The 26,877-nt window shown below is 45.9% G+C and overlaps 1 protein-coding gene across 4 annotated transcripts in view; it reads left to right on the top strand.

Annotated features, from left to right (window-relative positions):
• The first annotated feature begins 6,123 nt into the window (after positions 1-6,123).
• The window catches only part of LOC142588352 (ribonuclease Oy-like), a 42,445-nt gene continuing 21,691 nt past the window's right edge, over positions 6,124-26,877 (top strand). Inside the window, exons 1-3 of one of the 4 annotated variants that reach the window (XM_075699980.1) lie at positions 6,124-6,464; positions 7,847-7,943; positions 19,705-19,876. In XM_075699980.1, coding sequence (XP_075556095.1) covers positions 7,870-7,943; positions 19,705-19,876 — 246 coding nt within the window. In that variant the 5' untranslated portion in view covers positions 6,124-6,464; positions 7,847-7,869. Of the gene's footprint in view, positions 6,465-7,846; positions 7,944-19,704; positions 19,877-26,877 lie in introns of those variants that run through there. The other 3 variants (XM_075699983.1, XM_075699981.1, XM_075699984.1) reach the window with 3 other exon arrangements.

Genomic DNA, 26,877 nt, shown 5'->3' with positions numbered 1-26,877 from the left:
AGTACAAAACCCACGACCCTGATTGCTTCAACTTTGGGTATCAACGACCCTTCCCTATATAGTATGGATTCTAATGCAAGGCTCAACTTCCGGTACCCAACCCTTCGGCCTACGACCTAGGTTCTTAGATTTGAAAAATCAACAACTCCGACTTTTTAGTGGCGCACTTGAGCCCCCCATGAGACCCCAATACTCATCCGTAAGCGTTACAACCTTCTGCAGCCTAGCCTCAAGCTCTCGATCACCACCACCGACACTCCATATAGTAACGTAATCCACGTAGATAGAATAGCCAATATCCTGGACAGTGTCCAGTGTATTCGCCAACTTCGACATCGCCAGATTGAATAACATAAGCGAGAGTACGGATCCCTGCGGAGTACCACAGCAACCCAATTTAAAGACTTCCGACTTTATCTCCCCAAACCTGAGACATGCCCTTCTATCCATAAGGAAAACCTTGACAAAATGGAAAAGCCGCTGCCCCATATTCAAGTCCGATAGCAGCTGTAGAATGAAAGGATGTCGGATTTTATCGAAAGTTTTTTCCGCATCAAGTCCAATTAGTGCCTTAGTATCCATTGTCCGCCGGTCAAGGAGCTCATGCTTAATCCTGATCATAGCATCCTGAGTCGAGAGGCCGGGCCTAGATCCTATCATCGAGTACGAAAAGACCCCACTACCCTCAACATAACTCGTTACTCTATTTAAAATGACGTGCTCAGCGACTTTCCCCGAACACGATGTCAGGGAAATGAGTCAGATTTTCTAGCCCTACGGCCTTCCCCGGTTTGGGTATCAGAACAGTAGTTGCAAGTTTCCACTCTTCTGGGAAAGAGCCTTCCTTCCATCGGCAATTGATCTCCCGCGTAAGGAACTCAATTGACCCATCGTCTAAATTCCGTAACATTTTATTCGTAATGCCATCCGGCCCTGATGCCGATGAACCATTAAGATTCTGCAGCGCCATCCTTATATCACATTCAGTAAATTCCGCATCCATAGCTGCATTTTCGTCCCCACCATATTGATTGCGACTACGTGTACATTGGTGAAACTGGTGACTTTGAAAGGAGTCTTAAACAGCACAATTATGACGTCAAAAAAGAAAATGTGAAATCCAGTGCTTTGGCTGAGCATGCCACTTCAAGCGGCCACGCAATCGACTGGGGGAAGGCACGTGTCCTTGCCAGGGAAAAAGGGCTATCTCGACGCCTTTATCTTGAGTCCCTCATGATTCGGACTACGCCACACACTCTGAACAGGAGCGGTGGCAATCTGCCGTCAGTGTATGCGCGCTGCCTGCGTCACGTGTTCAAGACTATTTAAGCGAGCTGCTCGAGCACCTTTGTTTCACCTGTGAACAAGGCTCCCGTGAGGGAGCCGAAACGTCTTCTTTTCTTTTAAATCTTTATTTGGTCGGCGAAGTGTGCCGGGTTTTTGTTTACCTTTTAACCATGTTTCATCACGACCAGACGGGCTTCCGTCAAACACTGAACTTCTAGTAAATGTCTGAGCAAACTCCAGGCGCCTCCCCTCTTAATGCGACCATCAATAGAATGGCATACTTCATCCCATTGCTGCTTGCACAGTACCCGACAATAGTCTTCAATTTCCTGATTAACCACTGCTATACGCTTTCTAAGCCTTCTATTCAATCTCTGACCCTTCTATCTCGCTAACATCGACTGCTTCGCTTCCAACAAATGCGCCAGGCGACTATCCATGTGTTCCGTGTCAATATCGGTCTGAACCTCTTTAGTGGACGCCTCAACGTCACTTTTAAGCTGACTAGTCCACTGTTCCAAGGTCAACTCATTTCCATCATCTTCGATTCTCTGCGCTCTTCGTTTCCTAAAGGCATCCCAGTCAACCATCCTGAATGTGCGCTCCTTTTTATTAGCCACTACCAAAGTAATCATAAGTATGTAATGATCGCTACCAAAGTCTATATTAGAATTGGGCCAGGATTAATCCACCACCCCCCGAACAAAAGTGAGATCAGGTGTCGAATCTCTACATGTCGACGTGCCACATCTGGTGGGATACGAAGGGTCTGTAATCAGAGTTAAATTCAAGTCTAGTGCCTGCTGCCATAGTCTCTCCCCCTTAATAGTGCTATAAACATACTTCCACACATGATTAAAGTCCCCTCCAATAAGCAATGGCGCATCCTTAGCCAGATTGGTTACCTTGGTCAAGAGATATCTGAAACTCGGCTTTGTGTCACTGGGGCTACTGTACAGGTTAAGCAGATAAACGCTCCTCTGACATTACCTTTGGCGACCTCAAATTACCTCCACCATAATCAATAGACTGTAACAGTTTTTTGCTGCCTTCCTGCATCACTGGGCAGTCCGTTGTCGAATGGGTAGCGCATCGGGCTGCTGTGCTGAGTACGTGCCACTGAATGTGTGGCAAGTGAGGCAGCGTTGGTACGCACGGGTGCGCCACGCTTCTCGTCTCGGAGGCCAGGCGCGGACTTCTCGACAGTGCCACTAGATGGCGCAGCGTGTCCAGAAAGAAGCGCGAGAGAGAGAGGAGCCTGGCATCTGCCTGATGCGTTCCCCAGCGTTCGCACGCACCGGCGCGCTATGAATACCGGAGGCCACGCACAGGCTATGCGGCGGCGGCGCTAGACGGCGCCGAGTGTTCTTAGGGAAGCGCGAAAGAGGAATCCCGCTGCAGTATACACTCTAAAAAAGCTTACGCCCTTTAGGGTGCATATTTACAACGCCTTAAATACAGTTTGACCCTTTGGGGTGTATATTTACCACACAACGATAATCGTCATCTGTCTTGCCCGCATTTCCTTTCTTTAACGCTGCGAGCCCGGTACTTCCAAGTCACGAACGGCATGCGCATTATCGGCATGACAGAGCATTCTCGACACGAAAGTAACGAGCGCAGCGTTTTCAAGAAAGGAAATGCTGGCAAAACAGATGACCATTATCGTTGCGTGGCGAATATACACTCTAAAGGTTGCAACATTTTTGAGAGCACACACAACGATAATCGTCATCTTTCTTGCCAGCATTTCCTTTCTTGAAAACGCTGCGCTCGTTACTTTCCTGTCGAGAGTGCTCTGTCATGCCGATAACGCACATGCCGTTCGTGACTAGGAAGTACCGGGCTCGCAGCGTTAAAGAAAGGAAATGAGGGCAAGACAGATGACGATTACCGTTGTGTGGCAAATGTACACCCCGAAGGGTGCAACTGTTTTTAGAGTCTACACCCCCTACACTCTTACACTCTTAAAACAGTTACACCCTTTGGAGTGTATCTGTCCCACAACAATAATCGTCATCTGCCTTGCTTGCGTTTCTTTTCTTGGAAACTCGGCGCTCGCTACTTCCCTGTCGCGAATGTTGTCATGCTGATAACGGACAAGCCCTAAGAGGCGTAATTTTTTTTGAAGAGTAAACAAAACTATACACGTTGGAGATGCATATTTGCTACACAATAATAGTCATCCGTCTTGTCCGCATTTCATTTCTTTAACGCTGCGAACACGGTACTTCCAAATACGGGACGTTCATTTAAGCGATCACCAGCCGTATGTGCGCAGATGCGAGCAAGAGCGGGCGTGAGAGAAAATCTGGGGGCTTTTGCCCCTTGAATATATAACTGCCCAGGCACTACGGAGGAGGTTTCTTAACGCGTGTTGTATGCGTTTGTCCCCTAGACATGCCGGCATTGCGAAGTGCGGTGGAGTTTGTTTACGCTCCGCCGCTGGCTGCCCGCGCGATGAGGCAGTGAGCACAGACGCCCCATTTGGAGACCGCTGTGTCTGAAGGGGCAAGGTTCTGTCTGGTGTTGTACCGGGTCGCTTTTTTCGTCGCGATGATAGCTTGGATTTTTTTACAAGCACTGCTCCTGGAGGGCACACGTAACCGGCAAACGGTGGCCTCAGGCACGAAGTAAGACATTTAGGAGGTGAAACTCCCGTCAGCGCGAGCGAGCGCGGGCGACCAGATAAGGTCACAATTGTTGTATGCGCCGACGGGGCCATATACAGTGGCGGCGCCATGCGGCGCGTCGTAGAAGCCGCAGCGAAAAAAAAATGCAGCGCCCGGGCAGGCTGCTCCGGCGCGCTCTCAACGGTGGTAATTTCTTTCCAGGCCGCCAGGCGCCGCCAGCATGATAACGGCGCCGCGGGCTTGTGACTTTTTCTGGTCGCCGCAAAGAGCCGAGTTTCCTCTCGTAAATGTTTCTTGCTCCGTGGCCTCAGGAGAGCACTTGATGTTATAATTAAGCAGGCGGCGCAGGATCTCCGGGGCACCCAAGGGGTAGCGGGGGGATCAAAGCTGGAAGCAGGGCGGCCCGGCCGTGGGTTGGGGCCGCGGAGGCCAAAGTGTGCCAGGGGGTGTTCGCATAAAAAATTGGCTGTCCACTATCACGGACAGCCGATCTTTACACCCCTGCCACGCGCAGTCCTCGGCGAGCCCAAGCCCACGGACCAGTCCGGGTTCTATAGCTTTGGTGTCCCCGTTTCCGCTTTGGTGTCCTGGAGGCGCCGCCAATAATCCGAAATAATGACACATTGTTGCAATTAGTAAAAAACACGATTGAATAAATATAATTACGTCCAGCCGCCAACTCGTGACGCTAAGTTCAGCACTACCGCGCCCCGCGACCACTGCAACACCAGTCAGAACTTTGCCTCTGAAAGTACGTCGCACAGATTTGCTAGATTTTCAATATGTGCGGCCCGGGCTCTACTACGGTCGCAAGCTATGATCCGCCACGACTGACTTAGCACGAACGTCGCAGGTGCGAGACAGTCTGTCCGACACAGCGGTCGCCGAATCGGGCGTCAGTGCCCGCTGCTTCAACTATTTTACCGCGCCGGCAGCCAGCGTCCGAACGTAAACTCGACCCCACTCTGCAATGTCGTCATGCCTAGGGACAAACGCCTACAACACGTGCTTAAGAAACCTCCTCCGTAGTGCCTACAGGCAGAGTCATATTCAAGGAGCAAAAGCCCCCGAATGTTCTCTCTCGCGCACGCTCTTACTCGCGCCTGCGCACAAACGGCTGGTGATCCCTCAAATGAACGTCTCGTCTTCCAAGTCACGAACGGCATGCGCGTTATCAGTGTGACGCAGCATTCTCGACAGGAAAGTAGCGAGCGCCGAGTTTTCAGGAAAGGAAACGCAAGCAAGGCAGATGATTATTGTTGTGGGACAAATATACACCCCAAAGGGTGCAACCGTTTTAAGAGTGTAAGAGTGCACTCTTAAACAAATGTACACCTGTTGAGGTGTATATTACCACTCTACAACAAACGTACACCCTTTGGGGTATATAATGAGGTGTAAGAGTGTACATTCCTAGAAAATTTACACCCTTTGGGGTGTATCTTGTCCCACAACAATAATAGTCATCCGTTCTGCCCGCGTTTCCTTTTTTTTAACGCTGCGAGCCCGGTACTTTCCAGTCACGAACGGCATGCGCGTTATCAGTGTGACGCAGCATTCTCAGCAGTGTGCAAGATCAGTGTGACGCAGCAGTGTGCAATTTTTAAACAAATGTACACCTTTTGAGGTGTATATTTGCCACACAGCAATAATCGTCTTCCTTACTTGCGTTTCCTTTCTTGAAAACGCTGCGCTGGCTACTTTCCTGCCGAGAATGCTCTGTCATGCTGATCACGCACATGTTGTTCGTGAGTGCCGGACTTGCAGCTTTAAAGAAAGGAAATGCAGACAAGACAGCTGACGTTTATTGTGTGGCAAGATACGACTCAAAGGGTGTAAACTTTTCTTATGGAGTATAAGACTGCGGAAGCGATTGCAGGAGCCGAAAAGACGACATAAACGTCGAGTTTTGAACACCCAATTCATGGCCAATCCCACACCACTGTGGGTATTCGCCACAGCCACTCAGGACAACAATAACAACCTATTAGTACCTCGATTCACTAATCCTACGAGATATATAGTTTGGAGAATTCCTCTAAAACCTCCATGAAAACCACCGAGTACAGCCCTACCAACGCGACATAATAAACGGCTGCCTGGCGCCCCGTCGACCATCTCGAAGGCTATAAAGCGAACGAGCGTTTCCGCCTAGTGGCGACGTCAAGCCCCAGGTTAGTTCTAGGCAGGTCGCACATCTCGGGAGCCATGTAAACAAGGCCGGCATTTTCTAACTGACGCGAGTAGCTCGAGGGGCTCGTCGCATCGCCGCTGGGTTTCAGCCCCTCCTTTATCAGACACGCAGTCCTACGCTCGCACTGCGTCGTTGGGCGGCCCCAGCGAGCAATGAAACGTCACAGCGTTCCCCGTTGGAGACATGTGATCGCGACCTGCGACGGTTTCCCAGCGATTTCGACGACCTGGCGCTAGTAGGACGACGCCGTCAGCGGACGGCAGCCAGACACAAAGAGCCATTCGCAGTAAGCGAACTGGAGCGGTGATAATGCATTGTCTGCTACAAGCCCTGCTGCTGGCTTCCCTCGGGTAAGTTTGTCGCTGAATTTGTCCACCGCGCTTCCCTTGGAAGGTCAGCGGCAATCAGCTGTTCCTCGGCGCCGCAAGGAATTTCGCTCGTGTTTTGTTTTTCTCTCTTGGCTCAGGTCCCCAGCTCGCTTACCTTGCGAAATCACTTCGTGCGACCCTGTGTGTCAGGGGCGTGTTGTCAGCATCAGACGCTAGGGAAAAAAAAATGAATATTGAAAGCAACGTCGCAAGATCAAAATCGTTAGTAAGAGGAGTTGCGCGAACACGCGTATGGGAGTGTGCGTGTGTGTGGAAGGGGGAGGGGGGGTGTCATCATACCGTGCCTGCAGTGTTAATGCGACACAAAACACTTGATTTCTGCGATATCGACTTCGGTCGTAAATTGCGCCAGCTGTTCGCCTTTGTATCTGCGCGTCATTGTTGAACGGCTTGAGTGCTGGTAAATGAAAAAAAAATGTGTTAGAAAAGAAAAATAAAGATATGAGATTCGCACAAGGTCAAGAAGCGCTAAAGCCAGCGCAATGATTCCCTTTAACACATGACAAAGCGCCTTGGACGTGCCTGTAAATGTTCCAGCAGTGTTTTTGCACGTAACAGTTGTGTATCGTAACGCTTACCCCTTCTTCACAATTCGCTCAAGTACGCTCTTCCGTTCTATCTCGCTTCAATCCATTCACATAAGTAATCCCTGTCTGCAAAGTAATCGCGCAAGTAAAATTGTGCTGCTCATCATGGAACGTATTCTGCGACGATCACTTTCGGCGATACTATCGCCTTCGCGTGATACCGTAGTGCACAGCCAGCCAATCAGCTCAACCGTTTTTGCTCAACCAGCCAATCAGCGCGCGCCTAGCGACCGTGGGACTAGTTTCGCCGAAACTGATGGTCGCAGAATGTGCGAACATGTTTATGACGTTTATTTGGCACGTTTTACGTATCACAAAACGTTTTGTACTAACGGATACGGACACGGATATAGGGGTACAGGACTCACGAAGCGCTTTCAACTCGTTTATGTCGAGAAAGTACGTGCTCTAATACAAAATACATGGAATGCGCACTTTCAGTGCACACATTGCTGTTGGTAATCAATTTCTTTGTTGTATAGCGAGGAAGGCATGCTTACACATGCCATATGCATGCTTATGCAAAGCATGCTTCGCATAGGCAAATGTAAAGCATACATAAGCATGTTTTCTATATGTAACATGAATTAATTGATGTACTATGGCCACATAATAGAAACATTAGATGCACAAGCTTGACATAATTGGTAGTTAAATGTTGCAAGTATTTTGCAAGTAAAGATTACCTTTCTCTCTCACTCTGTTCATGCTTACCAATAATTTATATTTCATCACTGTTTGCTCTACGGTCTGCAGGGGACTTGCAACGCCCACTAAGAATGTGTCAATGGTCACTTACTTCATGCTCAGCCAACAATGGAGCTCAGGCTACTGCAGTGCAGCACATGATAAGGTCAGTCTCACAGATTTGTGTTAATTTGGCTTTACTGTCAAACCAAGGATTAAATGTGCACTAGAATATTGGAAATGCAGCGAACTGTTTCTAGAGTGAATGAATGGTGTAGGCATGTAGAGGCAACAAAAGCATGGCCTTTGCAACTACTTCATTGTCCTAGAGTCTGTGTCCGAGCTAGTTGGTATGGCAACATTTTAATGCAAGTAAAGCGCAAAAAACATGGACGGTGAAAGGAACGAGGACTTATGAAAAAATAAATTTTCTACAGTGTGAGGAAACTGAAAGGGCCTTCTATATTTATTCACAGTGATTATTTGCAAGCCACGTCAAACAAACAAAAGCTACTCTGGGAAAGTGCTAAGGCTGAGAAAGGTTAGGGCAAGAAGGTGCCCCATGATAAGCTTAAAATAGTGAAATTTTTTTGTGAGACAAGACTGGCGGTAAAAGAAGGAAAGCAAGGTAAACTGTTGCAGACAGGAAATCAAGGTAAGAAATTGCAAGGATGACAGGGATACTCTATACCGAAAGGCTAACACGCACATGCACAAGTAGCTCAAGTTAAAACCACTATCATTATTGGTATCCTTTACTAACATACGAAGTCTACTGCCCAAGGGGGTTGAGTTGTTTTTATTTAGATGACTGTGACTCTGGCATATTAATACTCACGAAGACCTGTCTCTATTGTAACCAACGATGAACTTTTCCCGGATAAAGTAACTATAACGTATATCGGTGTGAATGGGTAAAAAAAAGGAGGAGGCGGCATGTTAATAATGGTCACGAAGACAGTGTCATCTTCTCCAATTGATACTAACCCTAAGCTAGATATAACTTTGGCAGCATGCATTACATCTGCTAAATTATTCTAGGGTTATGTTCTCGCCCACCAGATTCAGATTCTTCTTTCACTAGGGAATTACATGATAATATAGCACGTGCTACACAACTCTGCAAACAATGTAATGAATCTTTCTGGTGGCTTCAATAATCCTCTCATTGATCTGCTATCATTACTATGTGTCCCGCCACAGCAGATTTTCTCGATGTAACACTTGACTTCAACTTATCACAAATTGTTAACCAATGCACTCATGGCACTAACATTTTGGATTTGGTTTTAATGACTGCACTGGACACTGCTGGACCAGTTTTTTATATTTTTTTTCCTCATCTGTTTTTACACAAGATTGTTCCAATGTGCCGTTTGTTCCAGAGCAAAACTTCACCTTCATGGCACCAATCATCCTCGCTGCTGAAGGAATTGCTTACATGATTACCAGTCTTAAGGTTTCTACTTCATCTGGTGTTGATAATAACATAAACTAAAGAATGTGAAAGATTGCTGCAGATATTTCTGGTCTCAATCTCATTTTTAACCAATCATTATCATTTGGTGAGCTACCTAAGGACTCGAAGGTTGCTAAAGTAATTCCCTTTTTTCAAAGCTGGAGACAGGCACTCACCAGGTAATTATAGACCTATTTCACTAACGTGCATATGCCGCAAACTACTTGAGCATGTTACAGCTTCTCATACCTACTCTCACCTTGAATCCAATAACTTTTTCTTCTCCAATCAGCATGGTTTCAGAAAAGGCTACTCCTGTTACATGCAGTTATTTGAACTGACGACTTACCATCAATTTAACATAAATGCTAATGACCAGACCAACTGTCTCTTCCTTGATTTCTCAAAAGTTTTTGATAGTGTACCTCATTGCCGTTTGATTTCCAAGTTGTCTGCGCTTTGTTTCGATTCATTAACATTATCTTGGTTTCACAACTTCCTGTCTATGCATCAGCAATTTAGAGTAGTGAATAACTACTCATCTAACTTTTGCGACGTCACGTCTGATGACCCTCAAGGCAGTGTCCTCGGTCCATTACTTTTTTTTATATATATATTAATGACTTACTCTCTAAATTATCATGTTCAATTAGGTTGTTTGCTGACTGCATTACCTACTGCTCTATTACATGTTTCAGTGACTGTTCTACTCTCCAAAATGATCTTGACCTTATCGTTGGTGCAAAATGTGGCAGATGTCCCTTAACACCACTAAATGCAAGTTACTTTCATTTAGCTGTAAATGCACTAACTCAGTGTTTCACTATTCAATTAATACGTAATTTGCAATACCCCATCGTACAAATACCTTGGCGTTCACCTTACACCTGATCTTTCCTGAGCTACACATATAGCTGCCTTACCTTCTAAAGCTTTTCAGTCCCTTGGTTACCTGTGTAGAAACTTGCGTAACACAGCTTCTAACATAAGGAAATTAGCATTTCTAACCTATGTTCATTTGCCACTAGAATTTGCTTCATCTACATGGTCACCATATCAGGAGTACCTTATCAGCATGTTGGAAGCTATTCAGAATAGAGCAGCCAGACTAACCTCGTGTAAATACGACCATATTTCTAGCATTACCCAAATAAAGAAAGAGATTCTTCAGTCATTATGAACTCGCCACATGATTGTTCTCCTCGGTCTGTTTCACAGGTACATTATTATCAATAAATCTCACCTTCTGCCAGTTCATGCACATGTGCACACATCAGGATGCCTTCACAACATGCTCTGTCTTGCACATGCATGGTCAAACGCAGGCATTCAACTCATCATCACTGCCTTGTGCTATTGCACGTTGGAACAATCTTGTGAACCACATCGTATCCATGTCAAACCGTGAAACCTTTTGTGATGACGTGAATACACTCTTTTATTCTAGAAGAGTTGACTGTTGGGCTAGTTGGTTTTCCATAACGGAACTAGTAACTTAGCGCAATAAAGACCTCATACATAAGAAAGGTGGACAAAGACAAGCGCTACTCACGAAAAGAGTGCATTCAGGTTATCACGAAAGATTTCACGGCTCTACATGGCTTCACTGCTCATGACATGGATATGCTACTCATAGTTGTGAGTAGTGCCTGTCTTTGTCCGCCTTTTTTGTGTCTGGTTTTTATCGCAATAAGTTAACAGCTCAATTACGCTCTTTTATAACACTGTATGACGATATTCCACTGTAGTATTTGTAACCTTTGTTCTGTTCTTTATTTTATGGTAACATTTTTCTGTTGTACAAACCGTTACACCCCCCCCCCCCCCCTTACTTAATGCTATTCAGTGGGCCTGTCAAGCATTATGAATAATTACAGGGCCCTGCTTCCAACTGAATTTACTGCACAAGGAAACCTCGTATAAGCATTCAGCATTCATAACCACAGTGCATGCATCAGACAAGGCTTCATATCAAGGTGTCCTGTGCACACCATTGCCCATCAAGGCAACGCCCAAGCTGCACACTGATAGAAACACCCACCCACATGGAGAACAATGCTATGACAACAAAATAACACAAAAAACAAAATAGTTCTTTGGACTTTAACTGCCTTAAAATATTTCAGTGTCATAACTTCACACTTGTCAGTATTTAAGTAGTTTGCGCCACTACAGTCTTTAGTTGAAGTGCTTATTTATTTATTTATTTATTTATTTATTTATTTATTTATTTATTTATTTATTTATTTCATAGTATTACCTATTATGGCTGCACTTTGTCTTCTTAGCTATACCTTGGAAAGGAGGTCCCATTACAGTGACTTCTCAACTGCCTCCTGTATATCACTATCGTGCAAGTTTACAGCACATTAATAAACTTGATCCTGATTCAGTGAGGCACAGTCACTTATAGATATTTCCTGAGCAGCAAATGAGCAATATTTACTCATAAATACCCAAACAGTTTATCTCTGCCGAAATAAAAGAGTCTTCCTGCTCATAGGCATACTTATCAGGGGGGCAGGGAGAGCACTTGAACCCCCCCCCCCCCCCCCCCGCTGTCAAAAGTAAAGGAATATTCTATTTCTAAATTTTCTTAATAGCCTCGTCAGCACGTAAGTACTGCTTTACTTCGTATCCCCCGCTTTGGCAGCAAGGATTGTCTTTTGCGCTTCCTTGGGACACGCTGTATCGGACTATGCGTGGGGTTCACCATACAGGCTCAGTTCCTGCCTTAACAAATGTCTGCTTGCACTACTTGCAACATGCCCAGTCTTTTGGGACCATGGTACTCGTATTGGAAAACTCAGTCAGCTTGCTGTGTTTAACTTGTGGGTGAGGGGGACGTCCGGATAGAGTATTATAATCAACCACTCCAAATGTCTGGTGTGCCTTACGGCATGCAATTGTTGGATTATGAAATGCAGAGACTGTTGAATTTCAGTCCAGAGGTAGCCTGCATAGCGTTGTAGCCTCTTTATCTTATCACCATCAAAATCCTAATCAAACCACTTGCAGGCCTAACTGTCGAATTTCATTGTGTAATCACAACTTATCATAGATGTGTTTGTGAAAATGGCCCTGGTTGAATCTTGTGGGGATTGAGGTATGCCCGGTGCCTTTGCGCGGGCATTCACCTGTTCTGTGATCCCTACACCTCTCCCTTTTCAATTCACGACTGTTGTCGGCGGTGGCGCTTCACTCCCGATGGCTTGCGGTGGAGGCGCTCACGTGGCAAGAGGGCAACACAAGCACCCAATTGGATGATGTGAAAGCAAGATGAATCTCATCTACAAAGACAAAGATAACAAGGATAGGACAAGCTCACATATGCGAGTTACAGTAATGTCGGTGGTATATAGAATGGCAATGCAAGCCATAAAATTAGAACTGTCGAAATGGGTGGAAATAAATTATGTACTGGGAGAACTACAGAATGGGCTCAGACTGGTCAAGCGCTTAGAATACAATATTTCTGTTCGAACTCAGTGCATAGAAATTTTAGTAGTTCAGAATAAACCTTTATGAATAGCATTTCTAGATATTAAGGGAGCCTACAATAACACCGTAGACAGGGAGTTATGCGATATTCTCAAGCACTAAGGCATAGTTGGCGATTTCGTGGAGCTGCAGAGGGAGATATAGACAACCAAGTAAAAATTGAATGGGAAGGCCGAAATTGTAATGAAGTCGTGGAAATTTACCAAGGACTAAAGCAAGGATGCCCCCTGTCTCTGTTGTTGTTCATGCTGTATGTTAAGGGCACAGAAAGATAACTGGAAAACAGTCATTTAAGATTTATCATACACGCGTAATGGACAAATGGTGCAACAGGAGGTTCTCGCACTGATGTTTGTGAACAACATAGTGCCACTAGCAGACAATGCAAGAATTTTACAGATACTGGCCAATATGTGTGGCAATGCAACAACACATTTAGGCCTTAAATTTGGCACAGAGAAATCAAGAATTGTTATCTTTAATAAAGAAACAAGTGTCTACATGGTGTTGACTCAACAATAAATCATACTCATAGTCAATCAATATATATACCTCGACGTATACATAAATGAAGCAGACTTACTAAGCATCCAACAACACAATCTGAAAATAAAAGGGAAACGAAACACAGCAATAATGAAACACAGGGCACTTTTGGGCCACAACAAATAGGAGGTGGTGCATGGAATGTGGAAAGGAGGCATGGTGCCAGCGCTGACATTCACAAATGCCATTCTGCTCCTAAAATCAGATATATTGTCAGGGTTGTAAGTTTACCAAGGATCGGCGAGCTGTTTGCCTTTGGGAGCCCATGGCAAAACCACAAATGAGGCAGCGCAAGGGGACATGGGTTGGGCCTAGTTACAAGTTGGAGAAGTGCAGAGCAAAATTAGTTTCAAAGAAAGACTCGGGAACATGGGTCAAAATAAATGGGTGGCTATGTTTGCTCAAATTGGTACCTAAAAAGTGTGGACACAGAAAGCATGAAGAGGTCAAGAAAGTTGGCGACTAAGTACAGGGTAATTGAAAGTGTAGATGGACAACAAGGAATAATCAGAAAGAAAATGAAAAAAAGAGAGGTAGCAAATTAGATACAAAGAATGGAAATGAAAAGGATCATGGAAATTTACATGAATGAGAAAAAAGAAATTAGAAGGGAAAATTTGTACGATAACACAGAGAAGTGCCTTGCTATGTGAGGCTCACGCTGATTGCCTAAGGACAAAAACATGCCAGAGCAAATATTTGCAATCGCATGAAGGACATGTACACTGCAGCAAAAATCCAGATACAACTCGGTATATGCTAATGGAATGCAAAGGGATTCACCCTGCGAGACCAATATGCAACACACAACTTCCAGAAGCGCTTGGATTTAAAGTAACCGGGAGTACCGACCGGTCAGCAGTCGAGATAAGGAAGATATGTTTAGAGCATTGGTGGAAAAAAAGCAGAGAACAGACTTATACAACTGGATCCATTACAGGCATAGGCAGCAACACAAGGTAGATTCAGAAGACATGCATACAATAATGCTAGAAGGAAAAGCATTGATAGCATACTTGAGTAGGCTAGGTGAAGAGGTTTCCCCACCCCTTTTCAAAGAGGATGCCGGTAAATCATCATGAGCAGCAGCAGCAGCAGCAGCCTCTGTTGGCTGCTCTGGACAAGAGCAGGGGTCTTCTCTCCGGGACCAGCACCGAGTACGTGCACGCTCTCCTCTCGTCTGCCCGCCCCGTTGTGTCTCGGACTTGAGCTCGTGTACGGTACCTTTGCCCGTTTGGCGAACACGTACCTTGTGTTGATCCTTTCTGGATGCTAAACTGAAGAGCGGTGCCTAGTGCTCGCGCATGGTCGAACTACGCCAAGACGCCCTTTTCGAAGGCCCAAGCTGAAGGAGATTGCTCAAGCTCTCGTAAGTTGGCCCATTGGTGATCGCGAGAGCAAGCACATAGCCGTGGAGTCTTTCCCCAGCGGCATAACGCAGGAGCCTTTGCTCTCACACCGACGTGCTACAGGTGCGCCCGTCTTCATTTTCGCCCCTGGTGCGGGAGCTCTTTGGTTCCTGCGAACTCCCAGAACCGGGTGTTTGTGCAGTGTTGGGTGCCGCTGGAGACAAACGGTTTCCGCCAACTCGGGGCAATACTGTGCTCTGTTGCGTGCGTAGCGCTCGGTAGCCCCTTTGCAGCCTGAGTGCGCGCAGCAGCACGTTAGGCCACGGCTGATGCGGCCCTGTGGCTGTGTTCAAACCAGCAGTGGTCAGTACTCCTGCAAGACCTGCGAGACCCGAGGACCTCCATACTGGCACCCAACACAGATTCATCAGATTCATTAAGCCGTGTGTGTGCTTAGCCAAGTCAGTGCACCTTTGCAGATTTGACTTGTCGCTTTATGTCCCTTGTTAGTGCTAGCAGACGTCGCGTTGCTTGAGAACGGGGCAAGTGCTTCCCTTCAGCAGCGAATTCCTGCACCTTCACCTGTCGCAGGCCCCTGTGGGGACAACACAAGGCACTGCGTACCAGCTCCCATTGGAGAAGAAGTGTTGTTTGGGAACTGGGCCCAGAGCCCTCTCCAAACAGTGCACATGGGCACATTCTTCTGCCATGGCTCCTTTTGGAATGCAAGGTAGCGCGGTGTCACAGCACTCTCGATCGGCTCCCTGTGGAGTTTACGAAGCGCAGCATGGAAAAGGAGCCTTAGCCCTCTCCGACTTTTGCTCGCTGGCTGCTTATGAAATGATCAGCAAGAACCAATGGCCTGCCATGGCCTCCTGTGGGGATTACAAAACGGCAGCCATGAATTTCCCTCACCCATCTCTCTGTGGCACACACTTTGAGCATACACCCGTTTTAATGCGACAGCGTTAAGGAGCCCATGTCACAGAAAATCCGACATCAGATGTTGTTTAATCAAAAAAAAAAATTTTTGGACCATGAATACCCATGCCCTCCATGTGACGCAAGGAATTGACTGAACTAATTGAATTTCTCAAGCTAAAATATGTGGAAAAATCATAAGCTACAACTTACACACAACCTACAGACATGATAGCTCTCAGAATGTAATTTGAATATACGAAAAAATATAATTCTGTTATGCGGAAACTTAAACAAACCCCTTTTCTGGCATTTCTACAATGCATAGATCGGCGAATGCATCCGCCGTTTGTGCACGCCGGCGCGTAAATATCTCCCGAGTTCACGGAGTGGCACATCCGCTTCCTTGGAGCACTTCCAGATGGCGCTCACCTCTGCCACATCGTAGCCCATCCCATGCAAGAGGCCACGTTCCTACCAGAAAGCTGCCTTCGTGCATAGCATTCTCCACAAGCGCTTCCCAGTAAACATTACGATTACACACGCTGCAGTTTCCGGAAAGCATGAGAAGCAGTCGGGGATCCTTGAATGCTATCGCATTCCACTCTTAAAGGCAAAGCTTAAGCATCCTGCAAATTTTTATCGACATTGGCTGCAAGCGGCCTAGGTATTTCACATGTAGCTGCCCCAATAGGAGCCTGTTTTGCTCTCGGGATGGCGCGCTGGCCAGTATCTCTTTGGTATGGTGGCTACCCTTGGAAACTGCACTGCTGATGAGCTGGACGACTGTTCATCCACGTTCGACCGCGCCGGAGCAGGCGCACAGACGCTGTTGCAAAAGACCACCCAAACAATCCATTCGCTCAGGTGCTTTCGAAATGCACACACCCCGCTGTGAGGTTGGCCGTCCTGACCTACAGCGGATGCTGTGACCTGCTTAGTGCCAGGGATTATTAATGCGGTAAGGACACCGTGTCGCAGAAAACCTGGCATCCTGTCTCAACCATCGTTTCAGAAAAATTCATTTCAAACCAGGCAGGCCCTCCATGTAGCCCAAGGAATTTACTGTAAAAATTGAATTTCTTCAGTTAAAATAAGTGAGAAAAATTGTAAAGTATGATTTACACACAACCTATAAACATGGTAGCGTTGTATTGTAATTTGAATATACGAGAAAACATAATTCTGTTACGCGGAAGGTCAAAATACAAACCCTTTTTCCAGCGTTCTTACCATTCGTAGAGCGGCCATGGCCTGCGAGATTTGCGCGTGCCAGCGGGTGCAAATCTCAAAGGCCATAAAGCAGCGTCCCCGGTTCCTTGCAACACCTCCAGATGGCACTCGCCTGTGCCACATTGCTGCCCACGCAAGAGGTCGTGTTTCTACCAGAAAGCTTGCCTTCATGAATAGCGTTTGCCGCCAGCGTTTCCCGGTAAACGTTGTGGTTACATAAGCTGCAGTTGCCGGGAAGCTTGAGAGCAGTCTGAGATCTTTGAATGTTATCGCGTTCCACTCTTAAAGGCGAAGCTCCGTTATTTTTTAACCATATTAGGTTATCGTCATCTTCAAGTGGCATTGACAGTCCTGTCACCGGTAGGGTGGTTCAATTCGCTTAGAAATTCATCACTCATTTGAAATAACTAGTAAACGAGATACTGAGACCGAAATGGGTAGCTGCTTCGTGTGACGTCATGATGAGTCGATCACGTCTGAACCTACACTACCATAATGTAAACATGCAATACACATGGCACTAACACCAAAAAAGTGAAGTTTATGATGTCTGCTGACGACATGAGGAGCTTTTCCAGATTGTCCAAACTAGACAGCGACGATTTCAGTGATGATTTCAGTGACAACGGCAGTGCAGTCTCTGACATCACAAATGCAGGGTGGCCAGTAAAAAGTCATGAGTCGGGAACACAACCAATATTTAAAATTCATCTTCAGGTAAACTAAATTACTTACAACCACATTGTTTGGCACAGATAATCAGAGTGCAAAAGAGAATTATATTCAAAATTTTATTGAGATTAGTGGACATTGAAAAATCGACAATGTTGCCCTTCAAGAGTCCTCCAAATTTTTCCAGTGACCATTGTCAGCCGCGAATTTTCGGCACTGCTGGACGCAACCACTTCGTTGTTCGGCAAACAGGTGGTGTCCCACTTGCAGAAGCACTCAATGCGCTTGCGGGACTGCCGAACAACATTCAATCTTACGAAAAGCGTAAGATTCAACCTCGGCTGGCGCCACAAGGTTGACTGTCAGGTAAGGAGAGCGAATGAGACGCACATGTTTCGTTCATCTCCTAGGGCTCAGTGTCCCCATGATTCTCGGAAGGTACTTTCTCTTTAAAACCAGGATCATTGTGGACATTACAAATGGTGGCTATTGCAATGGACCTTTCACCCTGCTAAAGCCGTTCATCAGCCTGCTGGCATCCGATCGCACCTGTGCAGATGGGGCATCAAAAACATGCTGCATGCATAGTTCTGTAGCGAGCACCTGAGCTATGCGCTCGCCCGCTCACAGTCCTCTTTGGGATCGAGAGGCACGGCACAAATCTTATTGTGCACACAATTCAAAGGCAAGCTATGTGCTCACTCGCTCACAGTTCCCTTTGGGAACAAGAGGCACGGCATTAACTGTGTCACGCAGGATTCGGGGGTAAGCCCCCAAGCTGTGCACTCACGCGATCACAGAGCCCTTTAGAAACGAGAGGCGTGGCATGAACCATGTCGCACGCAAAGTTCAGTGGCAGGTCCCTACGCTGCGTGCTTGTCGGCTGAAAGTCCCCATGAGTATCGAGCGACATGGCATGAAGAGGCACCACATTCTCTGGCCGCCTTTGCGATTCATTTGGATGATACACAGAAGGCTCGTTTGTCGGCACTGTTACACCAGAACGAAGAGCTCCTCACCGATCAACCTGGCTGCACCGATTTGGCGAGCCAAGCGATTGAAACTGGAGACTCGCTTCCTTTAAAGTGCAACCCCCAGCCTGTCAGCCTGTCCAAGAAGCAGGTGATTCCTGGCTTACGGCACGAAATGCTATCGGCGGACATCATTTGCCACTTGTCCAGCGCCTTGGCGTCTCCAGTTGTGTTAGTGCCTAAGAATATGGCAGTCATCGCCTGTGTGTAGACTACTGCCATCTGAATGGAGCCACTCGCAAGGATGCCTATCTGCTCGCTACGATTAGCTCCATTGTAGAGAACCTAGTGCGAGGTACTTTACTGCACTGGATGCCTCCAAAAGTTACCTACAGGTCCAGATGGATGAGCGTGACTGGTGCAAGACCGCATTCACCTCCCGCAGAGGATTATTCGAGTTCACTCGTATGCCCTTTGGTTTTTGCAACGGTCATAGACCTTTCTGAGGCTCAAGGATCGTGTCCTCGGGGCAGCGAAATGGTCATACTGCAGGTGCTACTTCAACGACATTGTGATTTATTCACGAACCTTTGAAGAACACTTGGCCCACGTTGCCAATGTGCTTGGGATGGTGCAGGTCTTTGGGATGACATTAAATCCTGAAAAGACCCAGTTAGCACAAATCCGGGTTCATTTATGCTGGGCGGAGGCTCCGTTGGGCCAGACTGGGAGAAACTGCGGGCAATCCTCGATTCCCCCATGCCCTAGGATGTACGCGGCCTTCGCAACCGGTCATTCATCCCGTCCTGTGCCCGAGTGGCAGTGGGGACCTGAGCAGCAGCAGGCCTTTGCCATCTGTCTAGCATCATTGTGGAGATTCCCCGACCTGACCAAACTGTTCGTTGTCCAGACTGGTACAAGCGATCCAGGTTTCAGAGCAGTTGTCCTACAGGAATACGATGATGTGTTACAGCCATTGGTCTTTGCCAGTCGCTCCTTGATACCGACAAAGAGGAATTATTCCGTGACAGAGAAGGAATGTCTCATTATCGTGTTTGCACTACGTAGGTTCGATGTCTACCGTGATTGGATAAAATTTGTAGTGCAGACGGACCACAGTGCACCAGGTTGGCTGATGCGGCTCCGTGAGCCTGCAGACCAGCTGTCGCGCTGGGCTCTCCTGATACGGCATTATGACTATTCTGTGTAGTATCAAAACGGGAGCACCAACGCAGTAGATGACGCGGCATCTCGTGCCTCATTGTCTACCCCAAGCCTTCTTCCAGGTGCGACAGCTGCTACAGATACCTTTGCGCCAGCAAGCACCGGGGGCAAAACAAGCAGCGAGAAAGGCGAGTTCGCAGGTGGGCAAACTGCGCACTTTCGAGATCCAGCGATCACCACAGAGAGAGATAACTCAACCGCGGCTCTTTCCAGCAAAAATCGCGTAAGTGGAGCTACTGTAATTTGGTCGCATACTTTCATTCATATTTTTTTTTCTGCTAGGGGCGCTCAATGCAGCTAAATATTGGATCTATAAACGTACATTTAATAACCAATAAACGTATTTAACATGTCACTTTTTTTACAAAATTAGCCGACCATTGTTTTTACTGAAATTCTGTTATTAAAGTATGTGCTCTATTACTTGAATAAAGGTTTTGAGGGCTCACTGATGTGTGATAAGCAGCAGCCCACTGGTATCGATTGCAGTTCGGGCCATTTATCGAGCAAATTGTACAGCGGTAATATTTGTGAATGGGGTGGTCGTTTCCTTTGAGCAGCATCACGCAAGTTCGTTTTAATTAGATAAAAATAATATATCAGCCGGTTTATGTGTCCAGCATTCAACATACCAACACAGCGCATGCTTCGGAAAACATTTCATATCTAGATGTCTGACACCATTGCCCATCGAGGCGACGCCCAGGCCACCCACTGATAAAAACACATGCCCACATGGAGAACAAACCTGTGACAACAATATAAAAAAAACGAGTATTTTACATTGAAGCTGTTTATACAGACCATGTGCAGTCGTTGTCAGACTTCGCTGAAAGGGGCTACATGACCTTGCAGGAGAGGAAAAGAAGAGCTCAACAAGGGAAAGGGGCTAACGTGACCCCTTTCCACCTGTGAGAATCGTATCTTATACGCGAATCTTCTATGGTTGTCACACAGTGCATTTTCAGCGATCAAGCCAATTGGCATCTAATTGATCAACGACTGATTCCACCCTGCCGCGAAAGAAACAAATGTTATGCTGGTGGCTCACGGCCAACAAAGTGATTGAAATGCGATACTAGGAGTGGGTGGCTGCTAGTGCAAGAAGTGCCGGCAGCCATGTCAATCGTCAAACCAAACCAACCTGTCGTGAAAACGTAGCAGTGCTTGCATCTCCAGGGGGGCTTGCACCCAATGCACGGAGCAAGAAACATTTAGGAGTGGAAACTCCGCTGTTTGCGGCGACCAGAAAAAGTCACATGCCCGCGGAGCCGTTATCGTGCTGGCGGCCTGGAAAAAAATTACCGCCGTTGAGAGCGTGCCGAAGCCGCCTGCCCGGGCGCTGCATTTTTTTTTTTTTTTTTCCGCTGCGGCTTCTATGACGCGCCGCATGGCGCCGCCACTGTATACGGTCCCGTCAGCGCATACAACAATTGTGACCTCATCTGGTCACCCGCGGTCGCTCGCGCTGACGGGAGTTTCACCTCCTAATGTCTTACTCCGTGACCCAATGAATGGAGCTTTGGATTAGTGGTTCCGCACATTCCATCCCAGCTACGACTATGGGAACACTGCAAGTAGTGCGTACTCCTGAGGAAGAAGCTGCCTATCGCGAGCGTCAGCACAATAGAGGGGTGGAGTAACTTGCATGCGAAACAAAAAGCATGACAAAACAGAAACCTCACCTGAAAAAAAAAATCGCAAAAGGAAAGCACTCCTAAAGCATGCTCACAGCGTGAAGCACGCAAAAGAGAAAGTGAAGTGAAAGAATGGTGAAACAAAAGATTTGCAATATATAATGCTTGCGAAGTTTGACTTGCATGGTGTAACATTCGGTGTAACTAACACAACTACGCTGTTCGACCATCTTCAAGCACTGAAAGGGGCGGTGATTTTTTTTTCACTATACCTGACTTAAAATACTTCAGTATCATTACCTCACAGTTGTCAGAACTTCAGTAGCTTGTACTACTACAGTTCTTAATTAAAGCATTTTATTTATTTATTTATTTATTTAATTTTTTTCTATTTTACTTATTACACGGCTGTACTTTGTATTCTTATGTAGACCTTGATAAAGAGTTCCCATTACAGTCCGACTTCTCGGTCGCCTCCTGTATAGCACTATCATGCAAGTTTACAGCATATTAATAAACTTGATTCCGATACAGTGGGGCACAGTCACTAAACATATCTGCTTTCAGTTCACAATACCTTATGAAAGTGACACTGTGCTGACTATCTGGACAAATCCCAAACCTTACATGATAATGGTATTGACAGTGAGTATAGCCAGGTGATAAGTTTTACTACAGTTGCAACGTACGAGGTGTGTTCAAAAAGAGACCGAACTTTTGAAATAGCACGCCAACCGGCAGGGGGAGTGCACTGCGGCTACTGAGCGCATGTAGACAACAGGACAACAGGTGGAGCGCAGGTTTAGACAACAAACTGCCATTTGCGGTGTTTCGCTCTGACCGTTAGTTGGAAAGTTACAGCCGCTGAAGTGAGCACATGAACAAGCTGTTCTTCGGATTGGTGCCAAAGTTACAATGCAGGAATTGGATGAACAGTGTGTGTGTGTGTGTGTGTGTGTGTGTGTGTGTGTGTGTGTGTGTGTGTGTGTGTGTGTGTGTGTGTGTGTGTGTGTGTGTGTGTGTGTGTGTGTGTGTGTGTGTGTGTGTGTGTGTGTGTGTGTGTGTGTGTGTGTGTGTGTGTGTGTGTGTGTGTGTGTGTGTGTGTGTGCGTGCGTGCGTGCGTGCGTGCGTGCGTGCGTGCGTGCGTGCGTGCGTGCGTGCGTGCGTGTGTGTGTGTGGTTCTGCTACAAACTTGGGAAAACTTTCACAGAGACATTTCAGTTGCTTAGGCAAGCATATGGGGAAGACTACAAGTCGCACGCGGTGCTATGATTGGTTCAAGCGTATTGAACACGGAAGAATGGCGATCGGTGACAATCCGAAGCCTGGACGACCTACCACATCCACAGGTGATGACCACGTCGAGAGAGTTCTAACTGTGATTCGTGGAAATCGTCGTTTGACTGTTCGAGAAGTTGCTGACAAAGTGGGTATTGGCGTAGTATCATGTCATGAAATTTTGAGTGACAAATTTGGGATGCGTCGTGTCAGTGTAAAATTCGTGCCGCGTTTGTTAACTGACGAACAGAAGCAGACCCATGTTGAAATCAGCCAGGAACTGCTCGCCACTGCCAATGACGATGAAAACTTTCTTAAGAACATCATAACAGGCGATGAAACATGGGTTTATGGCTATGATGTTGAAACAAAAGTGCAGTCATTGCAGTGGGTGGCCAAAGGTTCTCCTTGTCCAAAAAAAGCACGCAAGAGTCAGTCAAAAATGAAGGCGATGTTGGTTGTGTTTTTTGACTGCAAAGGCATTGTCCATCAGGAACTTGAGCCACATAGTCAGACGGTAAACAAAGAAGTTTACAGGAGAGTACTAGCACGTTTGAGAGATTCGGTGCGCAGTAAGAGGCATGCATTGTGGGAAAAATCAGGCTTGGATGTTCCATCATGACAATGCCCCGGCTCATGCGTCGCTCCTTGTCCACAGCTACTTAGCGAAACACCACACTCCTGTTGTGCCCCACCCACCATATTCTCCGGACCTAGCCCCAGCAGACTTTTTTCTATTCCCCAAGCTGAAAACCACCTTGAAAGGACATCATTTCCAAACCATAGAGGAGATCCAGGACAACGCGAGAAGAAACCTGCGCACCATTCCAGAAAGTGCGTTCAGAAGGCTTTCCAAAAATGGAAGATGGGAAGAGTGCATTGCCAGTATAGGGGACTACTTTGAAGGGGACAGCACTTAAAATGTTGTACCATAAGCAGTAAAGTTTCTTTTTGAACAAACCTCGTATCTTAAGGTGAGCTTTATTGTGGAGAAATGCCCCCCGATAAGCAAATAGGCAGCATTTGCCCCATAAATGCCCAAATAGTTTATCTATCCCTGAGTGAAAAAGTCTTCCTGCTCATAAGCGTATATACAGAAAGTGGGGGCAAAATATAACCTGCCCCCTTCCCCACTTTTGAAAGCAAGCACTTTCGGCTACATGCTGGAAAGCCCAACAAAACTACACCTGAAGCTAAATTTTCTTTCTTAATACAGTCGCCGCCGCCGTGTAAGTAATGCTTTCCTTTATTACATATCCCCTGCTGGGGCAGTGAGGATTGTCTTTTGTGCCTCCTCGGGACGCACTGTAGCGGACGATGCACGGGATTCACCATACATGCTCGCATTTCGGAGAGGGCCTGGCTCTTGGCAGTTCCCGCCGTAACACATGTGTGCTTTTTCTACTTAACGCATGCCCAGCCTTTTGGGACTGCCATATTTGTATTTAAAAATGTAATCAGCTTGTTATATTTAACCTGTGGGTGAGAGGGTGGTCCGAATAGAGTATTATAATCAGCTGCTCCAAATTACTGGTGTGTTTTATGGCATGAAATTGTTGGGTGATCAAATGCAGGAACTGTTGAATCTCCGTCCAGAAGTAGCCTACATAGCATTTTCGGTATCTTATCACTGTCAAAATTTTTATCAAACTTCTTACAGGCTTAACTGTCGAATTTCATTGTGTAATCACGACTTATTGTAGATGTATCCTTGAAAATGGCCCTGGTCGAGTGTTCAGAGCCATTAGAAAACCAATAGAATGCAGACATTCATTTCTTCTAAAAGCATGTGTCACTTCTGAGTTTCTCAATTTCATTTCTAGGCTGTTTACAAGTAACAGCTCCACTACTTATTGTTTCCCAGCACGAGCAAAAACAGGAGACATTTCACGTCTCCTGTTTGCCATTCCACTTCCCCTTACGTTTTAACACAGGAACATTAGGCTGCATGCTGGAATCGCCAACAAAACTTCACCTGAAGCTAAATTTTCTTTTTTAATAGCGTGGCCATGTAAGTAATGCTTTTCTTTACTATGTATCCCCTGCTTGGGCAGCGAGGATTGTCTTTTGTGCCTCCTCGGGAAAGCGCTGTAGCTGACGTGTGGGGTTCGCCATACGTGCTCATGTTTTTGAGAAGGTCTGGCTCTGAGCAGTTCACACCCTAACAAATGTCTGCTTGCACTACTTGCAACATGTCCAGTATCTTGGGACCGCTGTATCCGTATTTGAAAACACAGCATGCTATACTTAACCTGCAGGTGAGGGGGAGGTCCGGATAAAGTATTATAATCAGCCACACCAAATGTCTGGTAGGCCTTATGGCATGAAATTGTTGGATTATTAAATGCAGGAACTGTTGAATCTCCATCCAGAGATAGCCTACAGAGAGTTGCAGTTGCTGTATCTTATCACCGTCAAAATTCTAATCAAACCTCTTACAGGTATAACTGCCAAATTTTGTTGTGTTATCATGTCTTATCATAGATGGGTTTGTGAAAATGGCCCTGGTCGCATGTTCAGAGCCATTTTAATACCAGTAGAATGCAGACTAACTTTTTCTAAAGGCATGTGTCACTTCTGACTTTTTCGATTTCATTTCTAGGCTGTCTCTAAATAAGCGCTACACTACTAGTTTCCAAGCAGGAGCAAGAATGGGAGATTATTTCATATTTTGAAGAAATTAGGGCCACTTTTTGACAGCATGTGACGAAACTGCATTGTGAGAGTTGTTTATGAGCTCTCAAAATAGTTGCTGACGATTCGCTTTCTCGTAATTTGTATGCATTATGCACAGCATTTTGTTGTTTTCCCCTGGTATCCTCGATAAACTAGGCGAGCATGATGTGTATATTTATTCAAAGTACTAAGCAATGTTCTGAGTGACAAGCAATAAAAGTCTATTCCGTGTATGTTCAATACAGGCTTTGTAGAAAGTTACTCATAGAGGCATTCCAGGGTGTCATGCTGCCGCTAATCAACATATTTCCCAGACTTCGAAAGCAATACACCAGATATGAATTTGAAATTCCATCAAAATGGCTAAAATATTTAGTGCATTGTGAAGTTCCATCATCTACATGGTCACCGTATCAGCAGTATGTTATCGCTGTTGGAAACTGTTCAAAGTAGGGCAGCCAGATTCATTTCGCGTGAGTATGACCACATTTCTTGCATTATCCGAATAAAAAATAACACACTTCAGTCATTAGAAACTCTCTGCAAGATCGCTCTGCTCTGTTTGTTTTGCTGGTTTCACTCATATCAATAAATCTCACCATCTGCCAGTTCATGCACCTGTGCACACGTCACGCCTTCACAACCTGCTATCTTTCATGCGCATACATGGTCAAATGCAGGCATTTAGCACATTATCACTGCCTTGCACTATTGCACATTAGAACAGTCTTCTAGACCACATCACTCCCGTGTGAAACAGCAAAACATTTTGCAGTAACCTGAATAAGCTGTTTTATGACAATGTATAATGATGTTCCACGGTACTGTTTAACCTTTCTCGTGTTCCTTTTTATTTGATTGTAACATTTTTCTGTTATGTATAAACCATCGCTACCCCCCTTACTCGATTCTCTTCAGTGGGCCTGTAAGGCATTATGAATAAATACAGGGCGCTACTTCCACCTGAATTTATTGCGCAAGAAAACCTCATCTATAAGCATTCACCAGTCATAGCCACAGCGCATGAGTCAGAAAACATTTCACATACATACATACATACATACATACATACATACATACATACATACATACATACATACATACATACATACATACATACATACATACATACATAAACACACACACACACACACACACACACATATAATGTCTGACTCGCAACATTGCCCATCGAGGCAACGCCCAAGCCACGCACTCTGATAAAACCACATGCCCATGTATAGAAACAACGCTATGACACCAATATAAAACAAAAAACAAAATTGTTTTTTGCACTTCACCTGCCTTAAAGTATTTCAGTGTCATGACTTCAGATTTGCCAGAACTTCAGTACTTTGTGCCACTACAGTCTTCTGTTAAAGCGATTTATTTATTTACTTAGTACTTTCATTTTTTTCAGATTACTTATTACACGGCTGTACTTTGTATTCTTATGTAGACCTTGATAAAGAGTTCCCATTACAGTCAGACTTCTCGGTCGCCTCCTGTATATCACTATCATGCAAGTTTACAGCATATTAATAAACTTGATTCTGATACAGTGGGGCACAGTCACTAAACATATCTGCTTTCAGTTCACAATAACATATGAAAGTGACACTGTGCTGATTAT

This window comes from Dermacentor variabilis, chromosome 7, assembly GCF_050947875.1.
Source record: "Dermacentor variabilis isolate Ectoservices chromosome 7, ASM5094787v1, whole genome shotgun sequence".
Taxonomy (NCBI): domain Eukaryota; kingdom Metazoa; phylum Arthropoda; class Arachnida; order Ixodida; family Ixodidae; genus Dermacentor; species Dermacentor variabilis.
This window is presented reverse-complemented; position numbering and strand designations above follow the sequence as displayed.